Raw genomic sequence first — 26549 nt, 5'->3', positions numbered from 1 at the left:
ATCCATATCAACAATTTGGTTAATTTAAAGCACTGACTTACACAACACCTCCAAGTGTATAATACAGTGCATATAGAAAGTATTCAGAGTGCTTTGTGTGTTTAACTTTTTGTCATTTCACAATATTATTTAAAGAAATATTCCCAGCCATTACTCTCAAAATTAGGTGCAGCCTGTTTTAACTGATCGATCATCTGTCAAATATTTCTACAACTTGATTGGAGCCCATGTGTGTTAAAGCTGACTGGACATGATTTGGAAGTATACGCATGTCTATATAAGGTCCCATAGTTGACAGTGCATGTCACGTTGTCACATGTCAGCTGTAGCTCAGGACGTAGAGCAGGTCATGTACTAATTGGAAGGGTTGTGGTGTCAGAATCAGAACGCTTTATTAATCCCAAAGGAAATGATGTTTGATCCCGGGGGTCTCCAGCCTGCTTGCCAGATATTCTCAGGCAAGCTATTAACCCCAAGTTGCTCTCTGATGCATTTATCTGAGTGTGAATGTTAGATAGAAAGCACATAAGCAAAGAAAAAACTGCTTGTGTGAATTAGGCAAGTTGTAAAAAGCACTTTGAGTTGTCAGGTAAAGCATATGGTTAAGTAATAACCAGTTTATTTGCCATTTCAGTGCACAGACAAAGCCATGAAATCCAAGGAATCTGATCCAAGAAATTTTTTAGATTTAAATTCTTAATTGTCCCTGACCGCCCAGCATGAGAACCAAAATGCTGGCTGTGGCATGGGCGTCGTTCAGGTCTGATTTAAAGGCTTCTTAGAAAGTTTTCTAAACCTTTCTATCTGGTTTAATCCAAACCATGATTTGAACTAAGAATGAAAAAAAGTTGTCACAATTTTAGAGTCTTTATTGTGAAATTAATACATTTTGCACTATCATTGGGCCATTTAAAAGAAATATTTACAGAAAAGAAACAAACCTTCTTTTTTTTTTTACTGAATCAAAGCAGCTTCCAAAAACACCTTGACTTTGATCATTTGCCTTTATTTCACTGATCTGGAATTTAAATCCAAACAAAATCATTTTTTGACACCCAGCTCATGGTGCGTGACCAACACATTGACTGACATTGTTGTCATGGTTATGACTTCTTTTTTGGCTTTGAACATATAGTGACAATCAACTATAACTGCAATTAAATGTGTTAAATTCGCCAACCGTATTTGTCTTTAGAAAAGGATGAACCTCTTTCATTTGAAAGAAACCGCTGCTTCCTTAGGTCTCTATATTTGTGGAGTAATTTTGCATAATTGCCAACAACTGTATAACTGGTAACTGGGTGACTGAATATTGGGTGGAAGATCCAGCACTCCATACCAGTTTAGGCTAGTTGAAAAGCAATCTTCAGAGTGATCTCTATGTAACATGTCCACATACTGCAGCCTTTTGAGCATAAATGAAATAGATTGGAGGGGTGGTGTGTGGGTGGGTGTTGCAGTTATGTTTGAAGCCCCCTGATTGGCTCACTGACTCTCAGGCAGTGGGGGAATGACTGTGACATAGATTAGACCAGGGGTCAGCAACCTTTCACATCCAAAGAGCCATTTAAACCCGGTTTCCACGCAAACGAAAACTCTGGGAGCCGCAAATACATTTTGCCATCTAAAATGAAGATAACACTGTATATAATGTTTTTTACCTTTATGCTTTGTGTGAACAACTAAGTTGTGTGACATTAGTGATGTTTGTACTTACAGCGTTAACTTGGTTTTAAAGCCGATATATATATATATATATATATATATATATATATATATATATATATATATATATATATATATATAAACACCCAGCACGCCCCTGCGGGCGGTTTATCCTTCAAGCTCGGGTCCTCTACCAGAGGCCTGGGAGCTTGAGGGTCCTGCGCAGTATCTTAGCTGTTCCCAGGACTGCGCTCTTCTGGACAGAGATCTCCGATGTTGTTCCCGGGATCTGCTGGAGCCACTCGCCTAGCTTGGGAGTCACCGCACCTAGTGCTCCGATTACCACGGGGACCACCGTTACCTTCACCCTCCACATCCTCTCGAGCTCTTCTCTGAGCCCTTGGTATTTCTCCAGCTTCTCGTGTTCCTTCTTCCTGATATTGCTGTCATTCGGAACCGCTACATCGATCACTACGGCCGTCTTCTTCTGTTTGTCTACCACCACTATGTCCGGTTGGTTAGCCACCACCATTTTGTCCGTCTGTATCTGGAAGTCCCACAGGATCTTAGCTCGGTCATTCTCCACCACCCTTGGGGGCATCTCCCATTTTGACCTCGGGACTTCCAGGTTATACTCGGCACAGATGTTCCTGCACACTATGCCGGCCACTTGGTTATGGCGTTCCATGTATGCCTTGCCTGCTAGCATCTTGCACCCTGCTGTTATGTGCTGGATTGTCTCTGGGGCATCTTTACACAGCCTGCACCTGGGGTCTTGCCTGGTGTGATAGACCCCAGCCTCTATGGATCTTGTGCTCAGAGCTTGTTCTTGTGCTGCCATGATTAGTGCCTCTGTGCTGTCTTTCAGTCCAGCTTTGTCCAGCCACTGGTAGGATTTCTGGATATCAGCCACCTCCTCTATCTGCCGGTGGTACATACCGTGCAGGGGCCTGTCCTTCCATGACGGTTCCTCGTTTCCCTCCTCTTTCTTGGGTTTCTGCTGCCTGAGGTATTCACTGAGCACTCGGTCAGTTGGGGCCATCTTCCCAATGTATTCTTGGATGTTCCTTGTCTCATCCTGGACTGTGGTGCTGACACTCACCAGTCCCCGGCCCCTTTCCTTCCGCTTAGCGTACAGCCTCAGGGTGCTGGACTTGGGGTGAAACCCTCCATGCATGGTGAGGAGCTTTGTGTGAACAACTAAGTTGTGCGACATTAGTATATATACATATATACTAATTATACATTATATATATATATTAAAAAACACCCAGCACGCCCATGCGGGCGGTTTATCCTTCAAGCTCGGGTCCTCTACCAGAGGCCTGGGAGCTTGAGGGTCCTGCGCAGTATCTTAGCTGTTCCCAGGACTGCGCTCTTCTGGACAGAGATCTCCGATGTTGTTCCCGGGATCTGCTGGAGCCACTCGCCTAGCTTGGGAGTCACCGCACCTAGTGCTCCGATTACATCGGGGACCACCGTTACCTTCACCCTCCACATCCTCTCAAGCTCTTCTCTGAGCCCTTGGTATTTCTCCAGCTTCTCGTGTTCCTTCTTCCTGATATTGCTGTCATTCGGAACCGCTACATGACAGCAATATCAGGAAGAAGCTCTTCTGGATATATATATATGCGCTCTTCTGGATATATATATATATATGTCCATGTTTCAAAACTCAGTCATCCCCCCCCCCCACAATCCCACATGCATTCTACCCTTTAGGGCTAAGCCCCGGGTGTATCAAATGTCTGCCTCCGCCTCTGCAGCCGGCTGTATACAGCAATCGTGTGTAAAAAGTGGTCAATAAGGAGATGCTGAAAAGCATTTTCATGCAAACATCGTCGGGTCTGCCGTGATATGTTTACAATGGAACTTCTGCTCCTGAACCTCATCTTTACGCAGGACTGTAAGCTGTCATCTGTGAGGCGTGAGCGGTGTTTGTTTTTAATACAGTTCATGGTGGAGAACAGCTGCTGACATAATGTGGATCAGAAGGTCCATAACTGGCCTACCTGGAGTTGAAAGTCTCGATAAATGCACGGCATTTCGTACACCGACTTCCATGAGTGTAACGCTTATTTTGAGCGATGAAAAAATTAAAGAATATAATTGTATTTTTATATTTCAATATCACAATCATCTTCCAATTTAGAACTACAAGTTAAAAAAGAACTAACATAAATAAAATACACTTAAGCTAAATACTTCTAATTTATTTTCACAAACCACGCGGAGCCGCACTATAAGGACTAAAGAGCCGCATGCGTCTCCGGAGCCGCAGGTTGCCGACCCCTGGATTAGACCCAAGTGTGCCAGCAATTTGTTTCTCCCCTTGTTCTTTTCCATTCAGCTCAGCCTGCATCATCTGTGGCCCTCTGATTTATGTATGATTTCTATGTGGGTGTTTCCGTGTCTTCATCAACTCTTCCTGCTGGCTATTTATCATAGTTGATCGCCTCTTGAGGGTGAAGAAAAGAGGGAAGCAGCTCTTGTAGATTTTTCTCAGAGCAGATACTGTAGGTCTTCTCCATGTTTCTCTTTGTTTTTCTCTGCTGCTCTCTCTGTCAAGGCACAGACTTTTCTCCCAGTGGATCTCTGTGAAATTAGGACAGCACAGACAATGTCTGGAATACTGTTAGAACACTTATGAAGAAAGTCTTTGTGTTTTATACTAGCTCTGATATATTTATACTAGCTCTTGGTGGCTCCTTCTTGAATATATTGAAATTCCTTGTCACTGTTGATACGATTTTTTTTTATATCAGACAGAAATTATGCCAGTCCTGTATTTCAAATCAAGTCTGGGGCCTTTCTGAATGGGGTTAGCGTGTTCTCTCCAGGTACTTCGGCTTCCTCCCACAGTCCAAAGATTCAATTAAAATTCAGTAAAATTTTATTTATATAGCACCAAATCACAATAACCGTTGCCCCAAGGCACTTTATATTATAAGGTAAATACCCTACAATAAACCAGAGAGATGGATGATACACAAAGATGAATGAAGTTAGGTTAACTAGTGATTGTATTCATACCACAGATATGAATATGTCTATCTCTATATGCTAGCCCTGGAATAGATTAGCAGCCTCTTCAGGCTGTACCCCGCCTTTTGCTCTATGACTGTCATAATCCTGCACTGGTTTGCCTTTTGCCAATATTCAAATAGTCCGCTCTGTTTAATGTTGCCAGCCACTTTGTGCTGTAATCAAGATTCTCTATCCAACAAAGCTTCGGTTGATGTCAGGGCAGAACAGAACAAATAAATACCCTTATTGTCGAGAAAGGTGAGATCGAAAGAAATTGAAGTACCCTTGGCTTACCTCTCATTACATTGGTGAGAGGGTAAGAGGTCTTAACATCCAGTCTTTTATGTTAAAACTGACACAGACTGCTAACAACATTTATCTATATTCACATTTGGCTAATAGTAAATCTAAATCTATTATCTTAATTTTAATGAAAGAAAAAGAGGTCATGCTTTTGAAATCCAGTGCCTCCAGCTGTGTTCCTGCCTTTGACCTTTCTTATTTGGCCCTGCATGAAAAATCCAGCATCCAGCAAACTGAAACTCTTCAAATAAACCAGTCCTCTGCAGATGATCAGTTAGCTGTTTTACAAGCACTAGCAAGGTGAACCAATGTATGCCAGTCCATTTACCGATTTCACAGTTGCTACTGAGTGTAAATTTTGAGAAAGTATTTTGGCAGTAACAGTTAGCTATTAATTAATTAACATTTGTGACTCGATCCTTGTCTGTTCCAGTCTGGATGCCAAGGTATCCTCGGGCAAGGGACTGAAGTGATGAGTTCATTGAAGTGTGAATGTTATATAGAAGACTTAGACATAGAAGAAAAGTGCTATTGTGAGTGGATGAATACAGCAAGGTATGTAAGCAAAGAAGGCACTATATTAGAACCAGCCTTTTTAGTCTACTTGTCAAAATGGAAAGTGTCCGGGAAACACAGTCAGAAAAATGAGGGATTAAGTTACTGCTAATACAAACAGAACAGTGCCTGCTGCTTTAGATTCACATTGAATCCATTGTTTTGGGAAATAAACTTTTCACAAAATATACAATGTGATTCTCAATGAGCTTTGCATTTTGTGCTAATGTTTGTATAAAGTGCATCTAGAAAGAAAAATGTTTGTGATTCCTTCATTGTGTCATGCTGTTGGGAGACAGCATGACACAATAGAGTGTGGAAAATAGGAAACTCTCATGGAGTGAAATCTGCAGCATGGAGTCTAATAGACTAAGTTTCATCATCCGAGCGACATACAATCTGCTACCTTCCCCAATAAATCTGCAGCTGTGGTTTGGAAAGGACCCATCCTACCCCCTGTGTACAGTCCCAGCAACACTCAAGCACATCTTGGTTGGTTGTAGGACTAGCCGTACTCAGGGCAGATACACATGGAGACACAACCAGGTTCCCGGGTGTCTAGCCGAGAAAGTTGAGTGCAAAAGAAAATCCATCATCACTCAACCTTTCATGAACCAAGAGGAGCGTCAGTTTTCATCAACATTTGTCCGGGAAGGAGACAAGCCGAGGACAATCCCCTCAACCCCAGACTTGGGCCCGCTGAAGGTTGCCAGGGATTGGCAGATGCAAGTGGACTTGGATCAGAGGCCAATTTTTCCCACAGAGATCGTAACAACAACTTTGCGACCAGACCTCGTCCTTTAGTCTAACTCCCAAAAACTTGCGTACGACCGGGCGCCCCCCGTCTGGCTCTCCTCTCTCCTATCTTGTCCCTTTTGTCTTACTTCTCTCTATCACCTTTTCTATCCCTTTGAAGAATTTAGGCTCCATTAATGGTAAAGAGGTAAGTATTATTTCTCAGTTGCAGTGAATAGATAGAAAATAAACTGTAGGAAACTAAACAGAAGAAAGAAGAAGAGAAATAACAAGTTAACATAAACCAGTGGCACACTCCAGGGCCTGATCAACCCTGGCAGGGCCTCCTTGGATGAGGGTGTCTAGTGATAACGGCCGAAACACCCGATGAATCAAAGGTCCACTACTGACGATGTGTCCCAAATTTTAAAATGATAATCCAGATCAGATCTCTAATCCCTAAACCTAACCAAGGAAGGAAAATGGCAGATTAGCCTGGGTAAAAGACCGAAAGTTGAGGCACACAATGGTGCGTGCTGCTGACAAAGTTTCTGGGCTGCCTTTCCTCATAACAGCCATCCGTCAAGAGTCTCTCCATCTAAAGCAATGCATTATCAGGGACTGTAACCTCTAGTCCTTCTTACTGAATCTGATCAAATTACTCACACAATGATGGGATAGGTAAATAATTGCCAAAATTGATTAAAATAAAGAAATAAACTGAATTTGCTATATCAGCTGAGATTATTTCTTTAATGACGTGTTTGAACACTGAAGCCTAACTGGGTGGCCACTAAGTGCAAATGACCAATACATAAGGAACTTTAGTTTTAGATATTATAGTTAACAGACAGAGGTAATTGTGGTTATTCTAAAAATAGAGAAAGATGCATCAGTCCAACCTAGTTTATATTATATTTGGCTTTAAGCTCTAGTACTCCTGCATATTCATTGCCAGAAGTGGCTCTTATGCCACTTCTGGCAATGAATTCTGGCATCTGAATTAATCAAAGTGATTCTGGTGTTTTCTTTTTGGTTTTGTTTTTTGATATCCAGATTAAGGCTTAATGGTTGGCCTTGTGAAATACGACACAATTTGGATGTTGCTAACTGTGTTTTGTTTGCTTGAAATAATGTGTAGAGAATAACTGCCAGTTTCCATTATTATTGAATAGCAATGCCCACCGACTCTGTATCTGTAGCCTAGCTATTCCATAGCAAAGCCAGAAAAAGAGCTGCAACATACATTAATCTTTGTAGAGCTTGTCATCTCCTTCCAGTAATATGAGGGCAATGGTCAGCAGAAATAAATCCTCTGAGGGAGCAAATGAGATTAGAGACTAAGTTTGAGCTGAGCTGGGTCATTTCACATCAAAGCCATATCAGAAGCTCAAAATAAATAAATTCAATTTACATTCGCTTGCTACAGTGGAACATTAAACATCTGAAATTATTGCTCTTCTCTCGTGATCTACACTGTGGCCATAAGGCCTGATTAGATACAGCAGAGGCTAACATTTTTTCACAGCAGTTGTACATATTTGGCTTCTAGCCAGTCCAGGGCTCATAACTTGGTTTAGCAGCTCAAACAGTAATACCTCCTACTTACGTATATGTGTACATATGTGCTCTCTCACGCGCGCGCACACACACACACCCACACACACACCCACACACACACACACACACACACACACACACACACACACACACACACACACACACACACACACACACACACACATATATACATAGTGAAAACACAAGATTAAAGCTGAACTATTTTTACATTGCCACTGCACTTTCATCTTTTATTTTACCATTCATCCCCATGTAGATCTGCTACATTGTACATGAAAGAAAAATAAAAGCTGAGCATATCAGTAAAGTTTCATTAAAGTCAAAACATGATAAATGGCCATAAATTCTGGAAAGACACAGCAAAATGATGTAGCACATAGCAGCCTCGGGGACAATTTGTCTCTGTGAAAGCTCCCTGCTAACACCAGTGTTATGATGCCACAGTGCTACCATGATGGCTCCTTTATCTCTTTTCTCATCTCCCACGAGCCTTTCAGTTCTTTAGTTTTTTGGTTGGCCTAGGTTTTAACAGCTACAGCTGACCATGCTAATGACCAGCTCAGGGAGTGAGAGGACACGACTTAAGCAGCTGCGTTTTAGCTCAAACAAGAAATACTATAAAGACCAATGCAGCACTCATTTCTATTTTTGTGAGTCACTATAGAGCTGGGCAACATCCCTCTGCACTAACAGAGTACTAGAAGCAGCTGGGGTTGTAGGTTGTCATTTATTGGCCTATTTAATCTCCCTACATATTTCCTCACCTGAGGCACAGTGCTGCTCTCAACAGACAGAATCAATAACAGAGCTACTCTACGCCATCGAGGGGTAACAATAAAACTAGCACAATTACAGTAAGATGGATCAGAATCTTTAGCAGTAGTATATTATTTATATGTTTGGATGAATTCCAGGAGGCTGTAGGAAGACAAGTCAGTGGGCTATAAAGAAACTTGTTAGTTCACTGGTCACCTGAGAGGCACTCTGGACATGTTTCCGAGCATTTTGCAATGATGTGATAGTTCTTTGTAGAAATTAATGTAAATGCCAGCACAAAGTTCTAGTGGGTGGTAGTCACAGGAGGATACGGCACTGTAGTGTTTCATTGTTTTGTACTATTTCGGGTTTATTTACCTCTGTTTATACCAGTGGAATAATTGAAAAGATAGGAAGTTAGCGCCAGTGGGGTTTTTCTTCTCTTTTTACTTGCACAAAATCAGCTTTCATCAGCTTTTCGCAACTTTTTTACAGCATGAGAATCTATGCAGACAAGTATAATGTGAATATTTGAACATAGTTCAAGAATTTCAGTCAGCAAGCTAACTGAAATGCAAATGAGTTATTATGGGGTTTCAGTAAGAGAATGCTGCTGCTATAAACAAATCTGATTGTATATTGCTTAAAGAAGTGTTTGAGAAAATGTAGCAGCTTAACCAAAACACCCACTTTAAAAACAATTCTCAGTTGTTAGTCAGATATCTGGACATTTGCCTCACATTAGTGTAAGTTTGCTTATTGTTTTTCTTATCTTCTTGTGGCCGCTGACAGTGGACTCGTCGCAGTGCTTGTCCTTCTAGACCTCAGCATTCATCAATGTTGACCGTAAACTTTTATTAGGAAGATTACAGCATGTCGTAGGTATTAAAGGTACTGCTCCGCATGGTTTGAATTACATCTGTCATGTTAATGGGGATTCTTCTTTATGCTTCCCCTATGCAGTATCGCCACTGTGTAGATGATAGCCACCTTTATCTTTTCATGATGACCTCAAATTTTCAGCTTCTAAATTCAGATAAAACTGAGTTAATCATACTTGGCCCTAAAAATATTAGAAATATGACGTCTAACCAGATAATCACTCTGGACTGCATTACCTTGGCCTCCAGCGACTGACTAGGACATGTCCTTCAGTGTGCATATTAAACAAATATGGAAAACTACTTTCTTGCATTTGTGCAACATCTCTAAAATTAAAAATATCCTGTCTCAGAGTGATGCTGAAAAACTAGTTCATGCATTCACTATTTCTAGTCTGGATTATTATAATTCATTATTGTCTGGTTGCCCTAAAAGCTTCCCGAAAAGCCTTCAGTTCATCCAAAATAAATAAGTAAAGTGCTATACAAATGCAGGCCATTTACCAAAATGCTGTAGCAAGAGAGAGCAGATTCTCCCAAAAACATCCTCTCAAACAAACATTCTCCCATATCCTTATATACAATTATTTGAATTATCAGGCCCCATCTTATTATAAAGACCTCATAGACACAAAAAAACCCAAATAGAGCACTTCGCTCTCAGACTGCTGGGTTACTTAGAGTAATTAAATGTAGAACATGAGGGAGAGGCTTCAGCTTTCAGGCCTCTCTTCTGTGGAACCAGATCCTGCTTCGATTTGGGAGACTGACTCTCTCTGAACTTTTAAGATTAGACTTAAAACTTTCCTTTCTGACAAAACTTAAAGTTAGGACTGGATCAGGTGACCATGAATCCCCTCTTAGTTATGCTGCAGTAAACATAGTGTGTTGGGGGCTTCCCATGATATGCTCAGCATTTCTCCTTCTCTCACCCCTTGTCACTCACCATGTGTTTATCCATCTCTGCATTTAATTATGAGTTATTATTAATCTCTGGCTCGCCTCCACAACATGTCTCCTGACCTCTCTCCCTCCCCTCGCCCTAGCCCAGATGGCTGCTCCTCCCTGAGGCTGATTTTGCCCGAAATTTCTTCCTGTTTAAAGGGAGTTTTTCCCTCCCACATTTGCTCAAGTGCTTGCTGATAGGGGTTGTCTAATATTTGTGGTTTTATCTGTATTATTGCAGAGACAAAAAAACAAACAAAACCAAGACCATATAACTAAGGGTGTGAAAACGTTTTGAAAGGTGTTAAGTGGGTTATGTGTTATAGGTTAGATGGTGGCTTTGGAGCAGGTTCTTTTATAATGCTTGCACCACTGTCAGGAAACACTAGTCTAAATTTCTGAAACTAAATGTCATGTCTTGCTGAAATTTCACATTTTACACCTTAATTTCAGTCTCCTTTTGTGTATCTTCCGCTGTCTCTCTGTGTGTTTAACGCTCTCTGCTTCCCTGACTCTTTCACCTCTTTCTCTCCAGCCTTCGTGTTGAGCTGTGTCTTCCCCAAGCAGCCTCTCTATGGTGATGTATCAGTGAGCAGTCTCCACTCTGGAGGGCAGGCTTTCTTCTCCTGTTTGACGGGCTACAAGCTGCAAGGTTCCTCTGTGTTGACCTGCCGCAATTCTAGCACACCCTACTGGAGTGGGAAGGAACCAAAGTGCCAAGGTAACGTTTCCCAGACAAAACTCTTCGACTAGCCACAGCTGAAGACGGAAATTATACACATAACCTAATTAATTATACAGGCAAAATTTTAGTTACAAAGGTTTTTTTTATAAGTATTTCATAGCATTTACACATTAACAAAAGTGCAAAATTATTGTTTTTATGCATTCTATTTACATTTAATTGTATCAATAATAATAATGCATTTATATAGTGCTTTTCGGGACCCCTCAAAACGCTTTACAATTCCACTATTCATTCATTCACACACTGGTGGAGGCAGCTACAGTTGTAGCCACAGCTGCCCTGGGACATACTGACAGAGGCGAGGCTGCCATATCGCGCCATCGGCCCCTCTGGTCGTCACCAGTAGGCGGTAGGTGAAGTGTCTTGCCCAAGGACACAACGACCGAGACTGTCTGAGCCGGGGCTTGAACCTTCCGGTTACAAGACAAGCTGCCAACTCTTTGAGCCACGATCGCCCCAAGTCTCAGTCTAAGTTAGTCAGAGAAAGTAATTAATAGAAGTATTGTATATGAGTTTCGAGTGGGTGGGATAGCATACAGGAACATACATACATGCCATCTATGGCCTGGAAGTTCCAGGGTCAAAATGGGATACACCGAGTGGTGGACAAGCAGAAGAAGAGGTTGTGATAGATGTGGAAATAGTAACTGATAGCAACATCAGGAAGAAAGGACACATGAAGCTTGAGAAGGGCTGAGAGGTAACTGGAAAAGATGTGGAGGGTAAAGGCATCAGTGGTCTCCATGGTAATCAGAACACTCAGGCCTGTGACCTCCAAACTGGGCGAGTCTTGCCAGCAGATTTCAGGAAGGACAGAACAGCACGGTCTTAGGAACAGCTTGACGATCTAAATTCTTGATTACAGCTTGAATATTAACAAAAGCTATTTTCTCACCTACATGCAGTTGTATCAAGTCGTGTATCTACTGTTGATAGGTTTATTTCTTGGTAGAAGGTAGTTTTAATTGAAAACTACTGACAGTGTGAATTACTCAGACAGACAGCAATTAAATGGTTTTCCTACAGAATTATTTTACATAATAATAATTGATGCTATTCACATTTCTTAGATTTCTTGTGCATTGTAAAATGTACAAGTGTATTTAGACAGTTGTATTCTTTATGTAGTCACCTCCAGTTTGCATTGTTTCTCCTTTGGCTGCTGTTAGCACAACCCAAAAGGCTTTATTTCATCCAGACATTCACATTATTTTTCTGCAACGGAAATTTCATAATATAGTACAAACAGTACTACACTAGCTACTTGATAACAACTAACAGTATCAGGAAGTGTTGACTTACTAAAATTATTGTAACAGCACTTGACAGCAGAGCAGCAGTGGTGTGATACTAATGATGATAATCAAATTATGCAGTAGATGGATCAAATTTATGCTTTACAAGTTTACAATTTATAATGTTAAAATTAAGGGAAATATAAATAAATTTTGCTATAATAAATTTTGATGTTGGCAAATGTCTGAATGCTTTCAAATACTAAAAGCAGTCTTATTAGGCTGGTTCTTTTTTTTTTCATGGTCACCAGTTTGAGTTTGGTTATTAAGTTAGGGTAATAGAGAATGAGATGATGCCAGTACAAGTAAATTTGACTGAGATTCACTACATAATGTGAAATCCACCACAGTTTAATTTGATGTTCAGTTCCATTCCTTCTTGTTTTTCAGCTGCCTGTGGAGGTTTGGTGAGGAACATCACAGTTGGTCGGATTGCCTCTCCTGGTTTTCCGAGCAACTACAGCAACAACCTAACCTGCCACTGGCTGCTGGAGGCCCCTGAGGGCCAGAGGCTCCACATCCACTTTGAGAAGGTAGCACTGGCTGAGGATGATGATCGGTAAGCTATGATTTGAGATTGTTGTAAACTGAAAACTCTTTCCTTTAACAAATTGATCATTTCAAAAACAATTACTCTAAAGCTCCTATGTGCACAATTTCCAAGTTTCCAGTCTTACACAGTCTTAGAATGAAAGACACCCAATGAGTATCACCTAATGCAACAAAGCAATGTAGTCCCTTTTTTGTTAGTTATTGTTACTGTTTGTTTTTTTTCCTTTTTGTAATTTTTTGTTTGTCATTTTTTGCCTTATTAAACTTTAAAGAATATAGAGGATATTCCTGAAAGGTTTAATATTGTAATTACTAATCTGTTCAAATGTGAGACTCAGGTTACAGTTGGGATGTACATGTATTGTGCATGGGGTGACTTGAAAAATGCCTGCAACGCACCACCAACGACAGGGTAGTAGCTAGTAAACTGGTATCGTAAAAACATCCTCTTAAACAAACATCCTGCCCCCTTAAATCAAACTTTTAGAAGTTCAGAAAGAAGCATGTGTACTCAACCAATACTGGATAGTTACCCCAAACATGTATTTGGTCGTACGACATTAAGATCGTTCAATCCTCCCTGGTACCACACATGCCCATGTCTGGAGGACTGTTGTGCATACCCTTTTTAGTTATGTTAATATTGGCAATGGTGAGAAGTGTTATAGTTGGGTTTTAATATGTTTGGCCGTCCAATTAAAGTAAATTACATGACAAAATCCTCTATCCAGAGCACCCCCACCCATTTTCTGCCTCTGCCTCATCATATCTGCCCCACATGTAAGCTTGAAGGGCTTATGCTGAAGAGTTCAGTTCTGACCTGAAGCTTCTTCTGACCTGAAGAAGCTTCTCGGATGAGAGGTGAAACGTCTTCAAGCAACTTAAAGAAGTCCAGACGCTTTTCTTTTCAAGCTCCTTAAACACTTCAGATTGTTAGAAAATATGAGCTATTTGCTGGCTGGTGTAACTGTCTCATGGCTCACACCCTGTTAACTTTGATGTACTACTTTCCTCTTTACTTCAGCACAGTCCGTAACTTATGTTCAATCATGAGGCCTCTTATCTTTGTACCTTCTGCTTTGTCCCTGAAGACTCCACAGAATAACATCAGGATGTCAGTGCAGCACATACCGGTGACAGCTGAGTGTCATTTTAGCAGCATGGGGCTGCAATTAAGGGCCAGTGAATAGAGTAACCATGGGGGAGAAATTAGCTGAGTAATCCATTCTGTCTGCCAGACAATAGTGGCTCCAGGCTGCTCTTATACTCATGCTACAGATGGAGACCTCACAGATACGAAGGGATATCTGGACAGCTCTAGAAACAAAAGGAAAAGATTTAGGTGAAGTGGTGATTTGGAAAAGTTAACTGACAAATGTGCAAAAGGTATTCATTTAATGCACCAAGGTTTGTTGGCTTTTAAAAGGCCAGAAATAGACTGGTACTTCCAGTATACTGTATAGCACCTTTCTACTCAGTTTGATTGAACAAAGTGCGTTCTACTGGTCTCATTCACACGATCACACACACATTCATACAGCGCACCCCCACCCCCACCCTTTTTAAAACTAACATCAATTCACACAGTCACATGGAGGGACAACTCGCAATTCAGTATCTTGACCAAGAATACTTTCCCTCATGGGCTGGAGGAGCCACTGATTGATCCGCCGATTGATAGATGCTCTATCATATAACCCTCTAGTTTATTATTTATTTAACTAGTTAGTTATTATATAACCTAAGTATATAAATACTAGTGTTTATTCAACAAACAAAATCTAAGATCTGTCATTTAAGACCATTTACTCACTATTTCATAGTGTTCAGCTGCACTTCATGAAACTTGCTATGATGTATCCCATGTAGCTATGTACTCACTTTTTCCAATAAACCAAGGGAAAATGACAAATATTGGTGATTTATCATTGATACTACAGTACACAAGCCCACAGATATTATATACTGACAGAAAATGACTTCAGTTAATTAATCAGTCTTAATTAACCGTTCTTTCTTGTTTATAGGTTTTTAGACGTTAGCTAATCAATGTACTCAAAATGCTCCCTTGATATTCTATTTAACAGATTACAAATGTAGAGTTTGCTGATTTACTTTTGTTATAGCAAGAAATCACAGCCAGTTGTTATCTGGAAGGCAAGAAAAATTGTTATGAATGCATTAACACTCAAAATGTTGCATGATTTATAGGTAATGGCATGAAAAACTATAGCCAGTGTTTTTAGGGTTTTTACCCATCTAGAGAATGTGAGTATGAATATGAGTCTATGTGAACAGAAACAATAAAAATAAAAAGTTATTTTCAACTGCTCCCTTACCCATGTTTTGAACACTGGATGCTCTTCCTGACACAACACAAAGGGCGTCTCCTCCTGAGACTGAACTGGATATTATTTGTTTATTAGGCACATCTCTAACCCATTACATTATCAAGTAACCAACAGGAACATTAAGAAAAAATATAAATATACACATATTTTATAATAGTTTATTGATTTTATTTAACACTTTAGTGCTCTGATACACCTTTTTCTTTTAACTGAGAAGAATAAGACAACCACAAGATTGCTGCTGGTGGAGGGCTGTGACGTGCATCAACATCAAATCTGTGTGTGTGTTCTATGTGTGTATATTCCTTCATACATGGTAATTAATGATTGGGTGACACACAGTGTTGGGAAGGTTACTTTTAAAATGTATTCCACTACAGATTACAGATTACATGCCCCAAAATGTAGATTGTGGGCCATTTATATGGATACACCGTAATAACATGGGAATGGTTGGTGATATTAAAGTCCTGTTTGTGGCACATTAGTTTATGTGAGGGGGCAAACTCCTCAAGATGGGTGGTGAATCACCATGGTAGCCATTTAGAAGTCGGCCATCTTGGATACAACTTGTTTTTCCAATAGGAAGAGGGCCATGTGACACATCAAACTTATTGGTAATGTCACAAGAAAAACAATGGTGTGCTTCGTTTCAACATAACTTTATTATTTCATGAGTTATTTACAAGTTTCTGACCACTTATAAAATGTGTTCAATGTGCTGCCCAATGTGTTGGATTGTCAATGCAACCCTCTTCTCCCCCTCTTCACACGCTGATAGCAACACCACAGGAGAAATGCCAGCACAGGCATCCAGTATCTGTAGTTTCAGGTGCTGCACATCTCGTATCTTCACACCATAGACAATTGCCTTCAGATGACCCCAAAGATAAAAGTCTAAAGGGGTCAGATCGGGAGACCTTGGGGGCCATTCAACTGGCCCACGACGACCAATCCACTTTCCAGGAAACTGTTCATCTAGGAATGCTCGGACCTGGCACCCATAATGTGGTGGTGCACCATCTTGCTGGAAAAACTCAGGGAACGTGCCAGCTTCAGTGCATAAAGAGGGAAACACATCATCATGTAGCAATTTCAAATATCCAGTGGCCTTGAGGTTTCCACTGATGAAGAATGGACCCACTATCGTTGTGCCCCATATACCACACCAAACCATCACTTTTGTTGTTCCAACAGTCTTGGAGGGATCCATCCAATGTGGGTTAGTGTCAGACCAATAGCGGTGGTTTTGTTTGTTAACTTCACCATTCACATAAAAGTTTGCCTCATCACTGAACAAAATCTTCTGCGTGAACTGAGGGCCCTGTTCCAATTTTTGTTTTGCCCATTCTGCAAATTCTGTGCGCCGATCTGGGTCATCCTCGTTGAGATGCTGCAGTAGCTGAAGTTTGCAAGGGTGCCATTTGTGAGTAGCTAATATCTGCCGAAGGGATGTTCGACTAATGCCACTCTCCAGTGATGTGCGGCGAGTGCTACGCTGTGGGCTCTTGCTGAATGAAGCTAAGACAGCCACTGATGTTTCTTCATTAGTGACAGTTTTCTTGCGTCCACATTTTGGCAAATCCAACACTGAACCAGTTTCACGAAACTTAGCAAGCAGTTTGCTGACTGTAGCATGGGAGATGGGTGGTCTTGTAGGGGGTCTTGCATTGAAATCTGCTGCAATGACCCGGTTACTGCGTTCACCAGATATCAACACAATTTCGATCCGCTCGTCACGTGTTAACCTCTTCGACATGTCAATGGCTGTGAACAAAGAGAAACTTGTAAATAACTCGTGAAAGAATAAAGTTACGTTGAAACCAAGCACACCATTGTTTTTCTTGTGACATTACCAATAAGTTTGATGTGTCACATGGCCCTCTTCCTATTGAAAAAACAAAAGTTGTATCCAAGATGGCCGACTTCTAAATGGTCACCACCCATCTTGAGGAGTTTGCCCCCTCACATATACAAATGTGCCACAAACAGGACTTTAATATCACCAACCATTCCCATTTTATTACAGTGTATCCAAATAAATGGCCCACCCTGTATTTTGTAGCATATGGCCAGAGGGGCCGATGGCGCGACATGGCAGCCTCCCTTCTGTCAGTCTGCCTCAGGGCAGCTGTGGCTACAACCGTAGCTTGCCTCCACCAGTGTGTGAATGCGAGAGTGAATGAATAGTGGCATTGTAAAGCGCTTTGGGTGCCTTGAAAAGCGCTATATAAATCCAATCCATTATTATATTCCGTTACGTTACTCAATGAGAGTAACGTATTCTGAATACTTTGGATTACTTAATATATTATCATGCTTTTTACAACTACATGAATGTACTATTGCTGTGTGATTTGTTGCTATTACTGAAGGTCACTCATCATACCAACACCAACTAGATTTTTAAATCTTAATATAAAATGAGTAACAGTAGGGTGGACATTAGATAAGGCTGCACTTTTTGCAGTGATCTCGTATAGAAAACTATTCCGCGCGTATATAAAACAGGTCCACGGCTCCGAACCCGTAGTAAAGGGACCTCTGGCGGGTTCCGTGTCGGGCTCGTAGCCAAAAACTAGCCTTACTTTGTTGTCTGGGTCAACTTTGCTAGCGAGAGACAGAGAGCGGCGTTGAAAGGCTGCTCCAACGGAGCTTATTGTTTCAGAGGAAAACACGAACACAGTGTACAGTCGAGTCTTAATAGCTTACTTACAACTGGGCTACACTGCCCATTAGGCTACATTCTTTAGGGCTATGCCTGTAATACTCTGCCTATTGCCTTCATATTAAAAAAAATTTTTTGAATAATTTTAAAAAAATATTTCTTCACGTCTCTTTGCGGGCTGCAAGTAGAGGTGACATGGGCCGCGAGATTGACACCCAGACATTAGAGCCTCTTATTGCGTGTTTTGTTTGGGTTTCCACCAGCGTGGAATTACCAAAAATAGAGAGGGGACAGCCTAACATATGAAACAGGAAAAGACCGCCGTGTAATCCCTTTATTTCAACAAAGTAACTGTATTCTGAATACCACCTTTTTAAATGGTAACTGTAACGCAATACAGTTACTCATATTTTGTATTTTAAATACGTAACACCGGTACATGTATTCTGTTACTCCCCAACACTGGTGACACAGTTATTTAGTTATTAACACTGCTGCCACTTAACAAGAAGGTTCAGGGCTTGATTCTACTGGGGCTTTCTGCTAGTTCCAGGTACTCAAACTTTCTCCTGCAGTCCAGTGACGTCTGTGAGTTCTACACTTCAGCCAGTCACTGACTATAAATGATTTTTTTTATGTTAGTTCTTCTAAATTACTTTTGAGTGTCTGAAAATAGGGAGTATGTATGAAAATGCAATATTGTTCTTAAACCCTCTGAAATAAAAGAAAAGTCAGATGTTTGATTTAAACAACTGGAGGTGTACAAAGGCAAATTGAAAAGAAAAATGCTGTAAATATCTGTTTATAATTTGCTGTACATATGTTTAAACATGCAACTGATATTTTCTTTTAATTTCCAAAGTAGCCTAAATAGATCATTCAAATATGTTACGTTAATCAGTATTTTATACTCAATTGTAGGCAAGGATGCAAACAGATAAAGAACAGCCAGTAGGAGTCAAAAAGTTCCATTCTGTTAAATAAGATACCCTGTAAATAAAATTTTGTTCACTGTCTTTCAGGCTCCTGATCAAGAATGGCAACAGCATAAATGCAGCCGTACTGTATGATTCCTATGAGGTGGAGTATTTGCCTAATGAAGGGCTCCTTAGCACATCTAGGCAGCTCTTCATTGAGCTTACTACAGATGCCACAGGAACATCGACTGGCATAGCCATTAGGTATCAAGGTAAGAATTATGCATGATGAGTTGGATAGCACTTTCTATTACAGCCTGATAATAAAGTGGTAATAGTAGGGTAACAATGAAGAAACAAGAATGTACTAATGTGGTAATTTCTTATAATTATTATTTATAATTACTGTTTCCATTTACGGTGACCAGTGGTTAGCACTGTTGCCGCACAGCAAGAATGTCGTGAGTTCAATTCCACCATCAGGCCGAGGTCTTTCTGTGTAGAGTTTGCATGTTCTCCCCATGTTTGCGTGGGTTCTCCCCGGGTATTCCGGCTTCCTCCCACCGTCCAAAGACATGCAGTTAGTGGGGATAGGTTAATTGATCAATCCAAATTGCCCATATGTGTGAATGCGTGAGTGAATGTGAGTGCAAATGGTTGTCTGTCCCTGTGTGTTAGCCCACCGGCGACAGATTGGCGACCTATCCAGGGTGTACCCCGCCTCTCGCCCTATGACAGCTGGGATAGGCTCCAGCGCCTCCCGCGACCCTGAAAAGCGAATGGATGGATGTTTCCATTTAATATCATATTAATAACATTAAATTAAACTAAAAAAGGTTGTGATTAAAATCTGGAAACACAACAAAGTGGCAATTTAAAGAAATCCACACTCACTATTGCCCTAATTAACTTAATTTAATCTAAACCCACAATAAACCAAAATATCAGTCCACTTTTTTTGTTTTTATTTTGGCCGCCATGGAATCTGAGTGAATGGGGAACTACTGACTGACAGACCTTTAATCTAGGACGGCGCTCTTTTGGACAGAGATCTCGGATGTTGTTCCTGAGATCTGCTGGAGCCACTCGCCTAGCTTGGGTGTTACTGCACAAAGTGCTCAGATTACCACTGGGACCATTCTTACCTTCACCCTCCACATCTTCTCAAGTTTTTTCCTTCTTCCTGATGTTGTTGTCACTGGTCATTGCTACATCTGTCACTACGGCCATCTTCTACTGCTTGTCTACCACTACTATGTACGTTAGCGATGTTGTTATGTTGGTTAGCCAGTTTGTCCGTCTGTATCTGGAAGTCCCACAGGATCTTAGCCCAGTCATTCTCAACCACCCAAGGTCCCATTTTGACCTCGGGACTTCCAAGGGGTGTTCAGCACAGATGTTTCTGTATACTATGCCGGCCGCTTGGCTACAGTGTTCCACATATATCCTGCCTGCTAAGCATCTTGCACCCTGCTGTTTTGTGCTGGATTATCTCAGGGCATCTTTACACAGCCTGAACCTGGGGTCTTGCCTGGTGTGGTAGGCCATTGCCTCTATGGATCTTGTACTTAGATCTTGTTCCTGTGCTGCCCTGCTTCTGTGCTGTCTTTCAGTCCAGCTTTGTCCAGCCATCAGTAGGATTTTTGGATGTCAGTCACTTCCTCTATTTGCCGGTGGTACATACCATGCAGGGGCCTGTCCTATGATGGCTTCTCCTCTTCATTTTTGGGTTTCTGCTGGCTGAGTTATTCACTGAGCATGCAATATTAACTCATTCACTGCCATTGACGTCTATAGCCGTCAATTGCAGTGAATGAGTCAATGGGTTTAACTCATTCACTGCCAATGGCTGGCAGTGAATGAGTTAAAACCAATCTTTTAATGGCTAAGGAAGCCCAAAAAGATTTAACAAACAAATTGGTTGACAAACAACTGGTTGTTTTTTTTATTTGTTTGTTTGTTTGGCTGATTTAAGACACGGGTCAAAACCTACAAGTTACCACAGAATACATAGATGAAGGTAAAATTTAAAATATGGTTCATAGCTTTACTGAACTAAATATAATATTTTTCACTATTTTGCATCAGTCTTTAAACATTTTTTGTTATGAAGCTTGACTATCTGTTAACTAATGTTTTCTTTTCTGTGTTTCACTTGAAAAAAGAGACCTTGAAATAAATCTAGTGAAAGATGCAATATGATTTTAACAAAATCACATTTTTAAGAAAATATAAACAAAATACATTTGATCTCAGAATCAGAATATTTTAATAATCCCTAGGAAAATGATGTAGAAAAGAAAGCTATTAATACAGATGAACACTCATCTGAGTGAAGAGTAAAGGACAAACAAATTAGTAAGAAAAAAGTAAGAAAATTAGTAAGAAAAAAGTTAAACTAAAGAGAAAAAGCAGCAACTGAAACAGGCTGCGTGCTGGTTGACACATGCACACTCTAAAAGATGGATTTTGAACATATATATATAAGGGCAAATATAAACAATTGTTTATTATTTATTAATGGAGCTTCTAACTCCAGCACGGTGGAACAGTGGTTAGCACTGTTGCCGCACAGCAAGAAGGTCCTGAGTTCAATTCCACCATCAGGCCAGGGTCTTTCTGTGTGGAGTTTTCATCTTCTCCCTGTGTTTGCGTGGGTTCCCTCCGGGTACTGCGGCTTCCTCCCACAGTCCAAAGACATGCAGCTTGTGGGGATAGGTTAATTGATTAATCCAAATTGCCCATAGGTGTGAATGTGAGTGTGAATGGTTGTCTGTCTCTGTGTGTTAGCCCTGTGACAGACTGGCGACCTGTCAAGGGTGTACTGCACAGACATGTCAAGGGTGTACCCCTCCTCTCGCCCTATGACTGCTGGGATAGGCTCCAGCATCCCCTGCGACCCTGAAAAGGATAAGCGGAAACGAATAGATCGATGGATTCTAACTCCTTCCTACAACTATTTTTGTAACATTACTTCCATCTCTCTAGCTTTTGCAGCGGGTCACTGCTATGAACCCTTTGTGAAGTACGGTAACATGACCAGCACTGACAACACCTGGTCAGTAGGAGCTGTGGTGGAGTTTGCCTGTGACCCGGGGTATACTCTGGAACAGGGATCTGTCACCATTGAGTGCATGGATCCTAACAATCCACAGTGGAATGAGACTGAGCCTGCTTGCAGAGGTTTGTATGCCTGATTCATTGACATGCATCTTTGGATTACTTGTGCTTCTTTCTTGTCATCTTCTACATTTTTGCAACAATTTTGTCCATTTTGAGTCACTTTCCCCTTGATACACCCATCTTAACACTTAGGATTGAACTCAGAGGTAGAGCAGATCATCTACTGATCGGAAGGTTGGTGGTTTGATCCCTGGCTCCCCCAGTCTGCGTGCCAAATATCCCTGGGCAAGATATGAATGTGTCTGAATGTTAGCTAGTAAGCACTTAAAACATAGTGAATGTGGCATGTTGTAAAAAGCACTATATAAGAATGAGTCTCGGGGGGCTCACTGACTTCTTTGGCCCCAGGATGACAGATAATTAAACACTGACTCTCAGCAATACAAAACTGACAGCAGACTTCATTTCTTTAATTGTTTGTATTACAAAAAATTCTTTGTTCTGTTTCTATATTTAGTGAGATCACGCATCCAATTTGCTTGTTACACACCCCAAAACAAAGGGACAGAGCGATCTCTGATGATGACTTAGAGATTTAAACTGTAAACATGTTTTTTTTTTGTGTGTTTGTGTTCCAGCTGTGTGCAGTGGTGAGATCACAGACTCAGCTGGTGTGGTGCTCTCTCCCAACTGGCCTGAATCCTATGATAAAGGCCAAGACTGTATCTGGGGAATCCACGTTGAGGAGGACAAGAGGATCATGCTAGATATTCAAGTGTACGTATCCATCTTCCACATGTTCAATCTATTTCACTTCGTTGGCCTTTGATGAGCATAAAACCACATTACTAAAGCAGCATCTAATCATCACAAAACTTGCTTTATCTCCTTTGCTGATACATACAGCAGTCCCAGGCTTCAAACACATCCACAGAAACAGTATGACACTAACAAAGCGCTACCTCACCATGACTAGTAAAACACATTAAAAACACAACAGGCAGCTAATGAACGAATGCTCAGCTTGTGAATGAGATGTGTAAATGGCACACAGACAAAGGTTAATTAGGTGCAGTGGAGAAAACTAATTATATCAGGGATTTGTTTAGGAGCCCTCCCCCAATCCCCAACCCTGCACTCTTGTAATGGCTGCTGTGTGGAGTACAGGGTGCAAGTGTACAGCATGAGAGTGTTTGTTTCCTGAGATTGTGGTGCCAAGGTGAAGACACAGAACAGCACACCCTGCTTTGTCAGGGCCTGATAAGTCAGTCAGCCATAGAAAATCATTTGCCATTTGCAAGCAAATTAAGGGGGGCTCATTTGCATCGGATGCATCTTAAGCTCCGCTTTTCTCTCTCTCTCTGAGCACCACCTGTGTTGTACTTTGAGAAATACTGATTAATGGCTTCTTCTGGATTTTGAGAGGGAGTTTGCAAACATCAGTAATTATTGCTGCTGAGCAGGTGATGTAAAAGTCAAACTTCCCTGGCAGCCAAATCTGTGTTTTAAGAATAAAGTTACTATAAAGCATGGACCTGAAACACGTGTTCTCCTTAATATGACACGGGCTTCTTCTGTTCCCCTAACCCTAACCCTTGGTTTAGCTGTCTGGCATATTACAATCTGGTCTAAAGTCTGGACATAGTATAAAGTCAGAAAGGCACCGAATGACCCAATGTAGTTACTCACTTCTGCTATTTTAGCTACATGTGAGATCATCATTCTGATGATTCTGATTTGATTTATTACTGCTGTTGAAATTAAAAGCTTGATTCTTCACTGATCTGGTTCTCTAATTCATAATCCAATACCAGTTTAAAGCTTTCTCCTAATTGATAAAAATCATTGTTTTAACACTGTTAATGGTCAAAAACTCCACATGATCCTTTAATATTCTCTCAGGAAAGGTGGCAGGATTAAAACATATGACATTAAATGCAACATCAGCTATTTTAAATTTACTTTGTTCAATTGTTGGATGCTACAATAAGAAATATCGTCACAACAGATTGAATGTTACTAGAATGAAGTAAATGTCATAAGCAGATAGCTGTGAAAACCCCTGTTGCTCCCCCGCTTTCCTGAAGAATCATCACTGTGGTTTCTACTGTATGTTGTCACTTCTGGGATGATAATTGGGGATTTAGACTTTCTCAGGCACATTGTTACATGTGTCAGTGTCAGTGAACGGGAATAATCTGTGAAAAATCTGTAGCTCAAACTAAAGGTGTCAGCACATACTGTGGTCCAGATTTCCAGAGAATGGCCATGGGATTTAACCAAATCCATGGAACTAACATCTAATCTAGCACAACTCCTCCCCCATCTGAACACATGCCAGCAGGTGCCTGAGCATTTATATCAGGTTTATCAATAGCAGTTGTTCTCCCTAAGCTTATCTCTGGTGTACAGAGATAAATGAGGCCTTTAACATGGTCCCTGGGTATTGGTTCCTCACATTGCGCACCTGTGCATATGTGTACATATACATATCACCAGCTCCATCTTTCTGATGGAGGGGGAGATATTATCAATAAATGAGTTTCATGGATGGCTTTCAAATGAAAGAGGAGGAAGTACAAGTGTCATTAAAGAGAACTGAAGGAAGTAAAATGAATAATATCACACAGACTCTTGTCCTCTCTTTCTGTAGGGGAACTTAAAACTGTTGAAACTTTATCTCATCAGTGTTTGATGCCGAGTGATGACTTATCTTTATATGATTATCAGCCTGTGTTTGATAATGATGTCCTACATTAAAGCTTCTTGTACAATTAGGCGTGATTCTAACTATTCTACACTATAAGGTTGTCTCCTTGTCCATCCTTGCTCCCAGTTGTCCACTAGCCCAGTACTCTACAGTGTCAAAGAGCAACACTTCAATTAGAATTTAATTTAGCAGCAGGGAGGCACCTGTGTGTGTGTGTGTGTGTGTGTGTGTGTGTGTGTGTGTGTGTGTGTGTGTGTGTGTGTGTGTGTGTGTGTGTGTGTGTGTGTGCTCTTCCCACCAATACAATCAATGTGTTGGTTTGGTTTGGTTGGAGAAAAAAAACTTGAACCAGAGTTCAAGTTGATGTCTCAGGATGTTACAGCAGAACTGTATTAAACAGTTTGACTTGAGGGGACAAATTCAAAATGACTACCATGTGAATGAGCACACATGGTTGCAAGCACACGCTTGTAACCAAATGTGACACCATGGAGTCTTCTATTCAAGACAGCTTTGTGATATCTGTGTCATAGCCAGAGACCGTACGGTTACATTGTAACCTTGGTTCTGTGAGTGAGGCACTATCTCTCCACCCCGTACAAATGGAATATGTAACGGAGTGGAGAGAAGGTCTCGATATGATAGAGAATCAGCTCTCATCAACAGTAATGATCCTTGATATGTTGGGTCAGTCTGACTCTCTGTAAGAATTTTAGTTCACTTTTATTTAAGGCAAATATTGCACTGAGCTGACAAAATGCAGGAAAAGGCAAAAATCCTCACTTTTCACACAGACAGACACGTTTTGTATGCACGGGACGAGGGCAGAGATCCCAGGAGGAGCCTTCCCCTGTAAGGTATAGTGTGGTTAACTCATATACGTGCACACCATACACACACACACACAAAGAGCTAAGGTAGAGAGCAAGAGATTAAAAAAATGGCAGGAGGGCATTGGAGGACTGGAATACCATTACATTTTTTCTAACCACTCTACAGACTCTAAATCAAACATCCGTAACTAGCAAACATTAGTTTTCACTTAAAATACTGGCTGGTTGGATACAAAGTTGCTAAAAATAATTTCAAACCACTGTTCTCTGCAGCTTTTACTTATCTGTTTGTATACACATGGATAAGACACAAGCTATGAGAATAAAATATTTTTAAAAGAATGGTTTTAGTTTAATAACAGAAAATTACACTTCTGTCTTTCTTCATAATTTCAAAGTGTTCTCCAAAGTGAGAGTCTTTAGGGTATAGTCACCCTGTGCAATTTATACTGTTCAATGCATTAGACCCCAAAGATCAGTTCATTTGCTAGTGTTAGTGTTTGCTAGAGACTCATTCAACTGATCTACTGAAAAAGTGGGGCTGAAAACAGCTCAGTTGTATTGGAGCACAATGCACATGTAGAATGGCCACTAGCTACACCCAAGAACAAAGCTGGAGCACTTCTTGAGTGACAGCTCCCCCAATCGTCACCCAGTTAAGAGAGCACCAGGCCCAGTTCATTGGAGCCACTGGTGTGCTAATAAAAGATATTGTATACAGTCTCTGATGAAAGATCTTAATAATATTATTGTTTACAACATGATACTATGAAAAAAAGAGGCTTCATCAGAAATACAGAAGGACAGCTGGGTGTAGAATAGAATAGGATATCTTTTCTTGTTTTTACATGTGACTTTTAATGAAATGTGTTGTCTCTCTTGAATGAACGAAAGCTGCATTGCA

The 26549-nt window shown here is 40.8% G+C and overlaps 1 protein-coding gene across 1 annotated transcript in view; it reads left to right on the top strand.

Annotated features, from left to right (window-relative positions):
- Positions 1 to 26549, top strand: part of sez6b (seizure related 6 homolog b) — a 232674-nt gene that overhangs the window by 187254 nt on the left and 18871 nt on the right. The window contains exons 5-9 of the mRNA XM_085380611.1: positions 10984 to 11169; positions 12882 to 13050; positions 19085 to 19251; positions 21968 to 22162; positions 22741 to 22879. Coding sequence (XP_085236737.1) covers positions 10984 to 11169; positions 12882 to 13050; positions 19085 to 19251; positions 21968 to 22162; positions 22741 to 22879 — 856 coding nt within the window. The remainder of the gene's footprint in view (positions 1 to 10983; positions 11170 to 12881; positions 13051 to 19084; positions 19252 to 21967; positions 22163 to 22740; positions 22880 to 26549) is intronic.

This window comes from Rhamphochromis longiceps, linkage group LG14, assembly GCF_057381845.1.
Source record: "Rhamphochromis longiceps isolate RC_006_pf linkage group LG14, R_longiceps_female_GT1.1, whole genome shotgun sequence".
Classification (NCBI taxonomy): domain Eukaryota; kingdom Metazoa; phylum Chordata; class Actinopteri; order Cichliformes; family Cichlidae; genus Rhamphochromis; species Rhamphochromis longiceps.
Note: the sequence above shows the minus strand (reverse complement) of the source record. Positions and strands in the feature narration are given on the sequence as shown.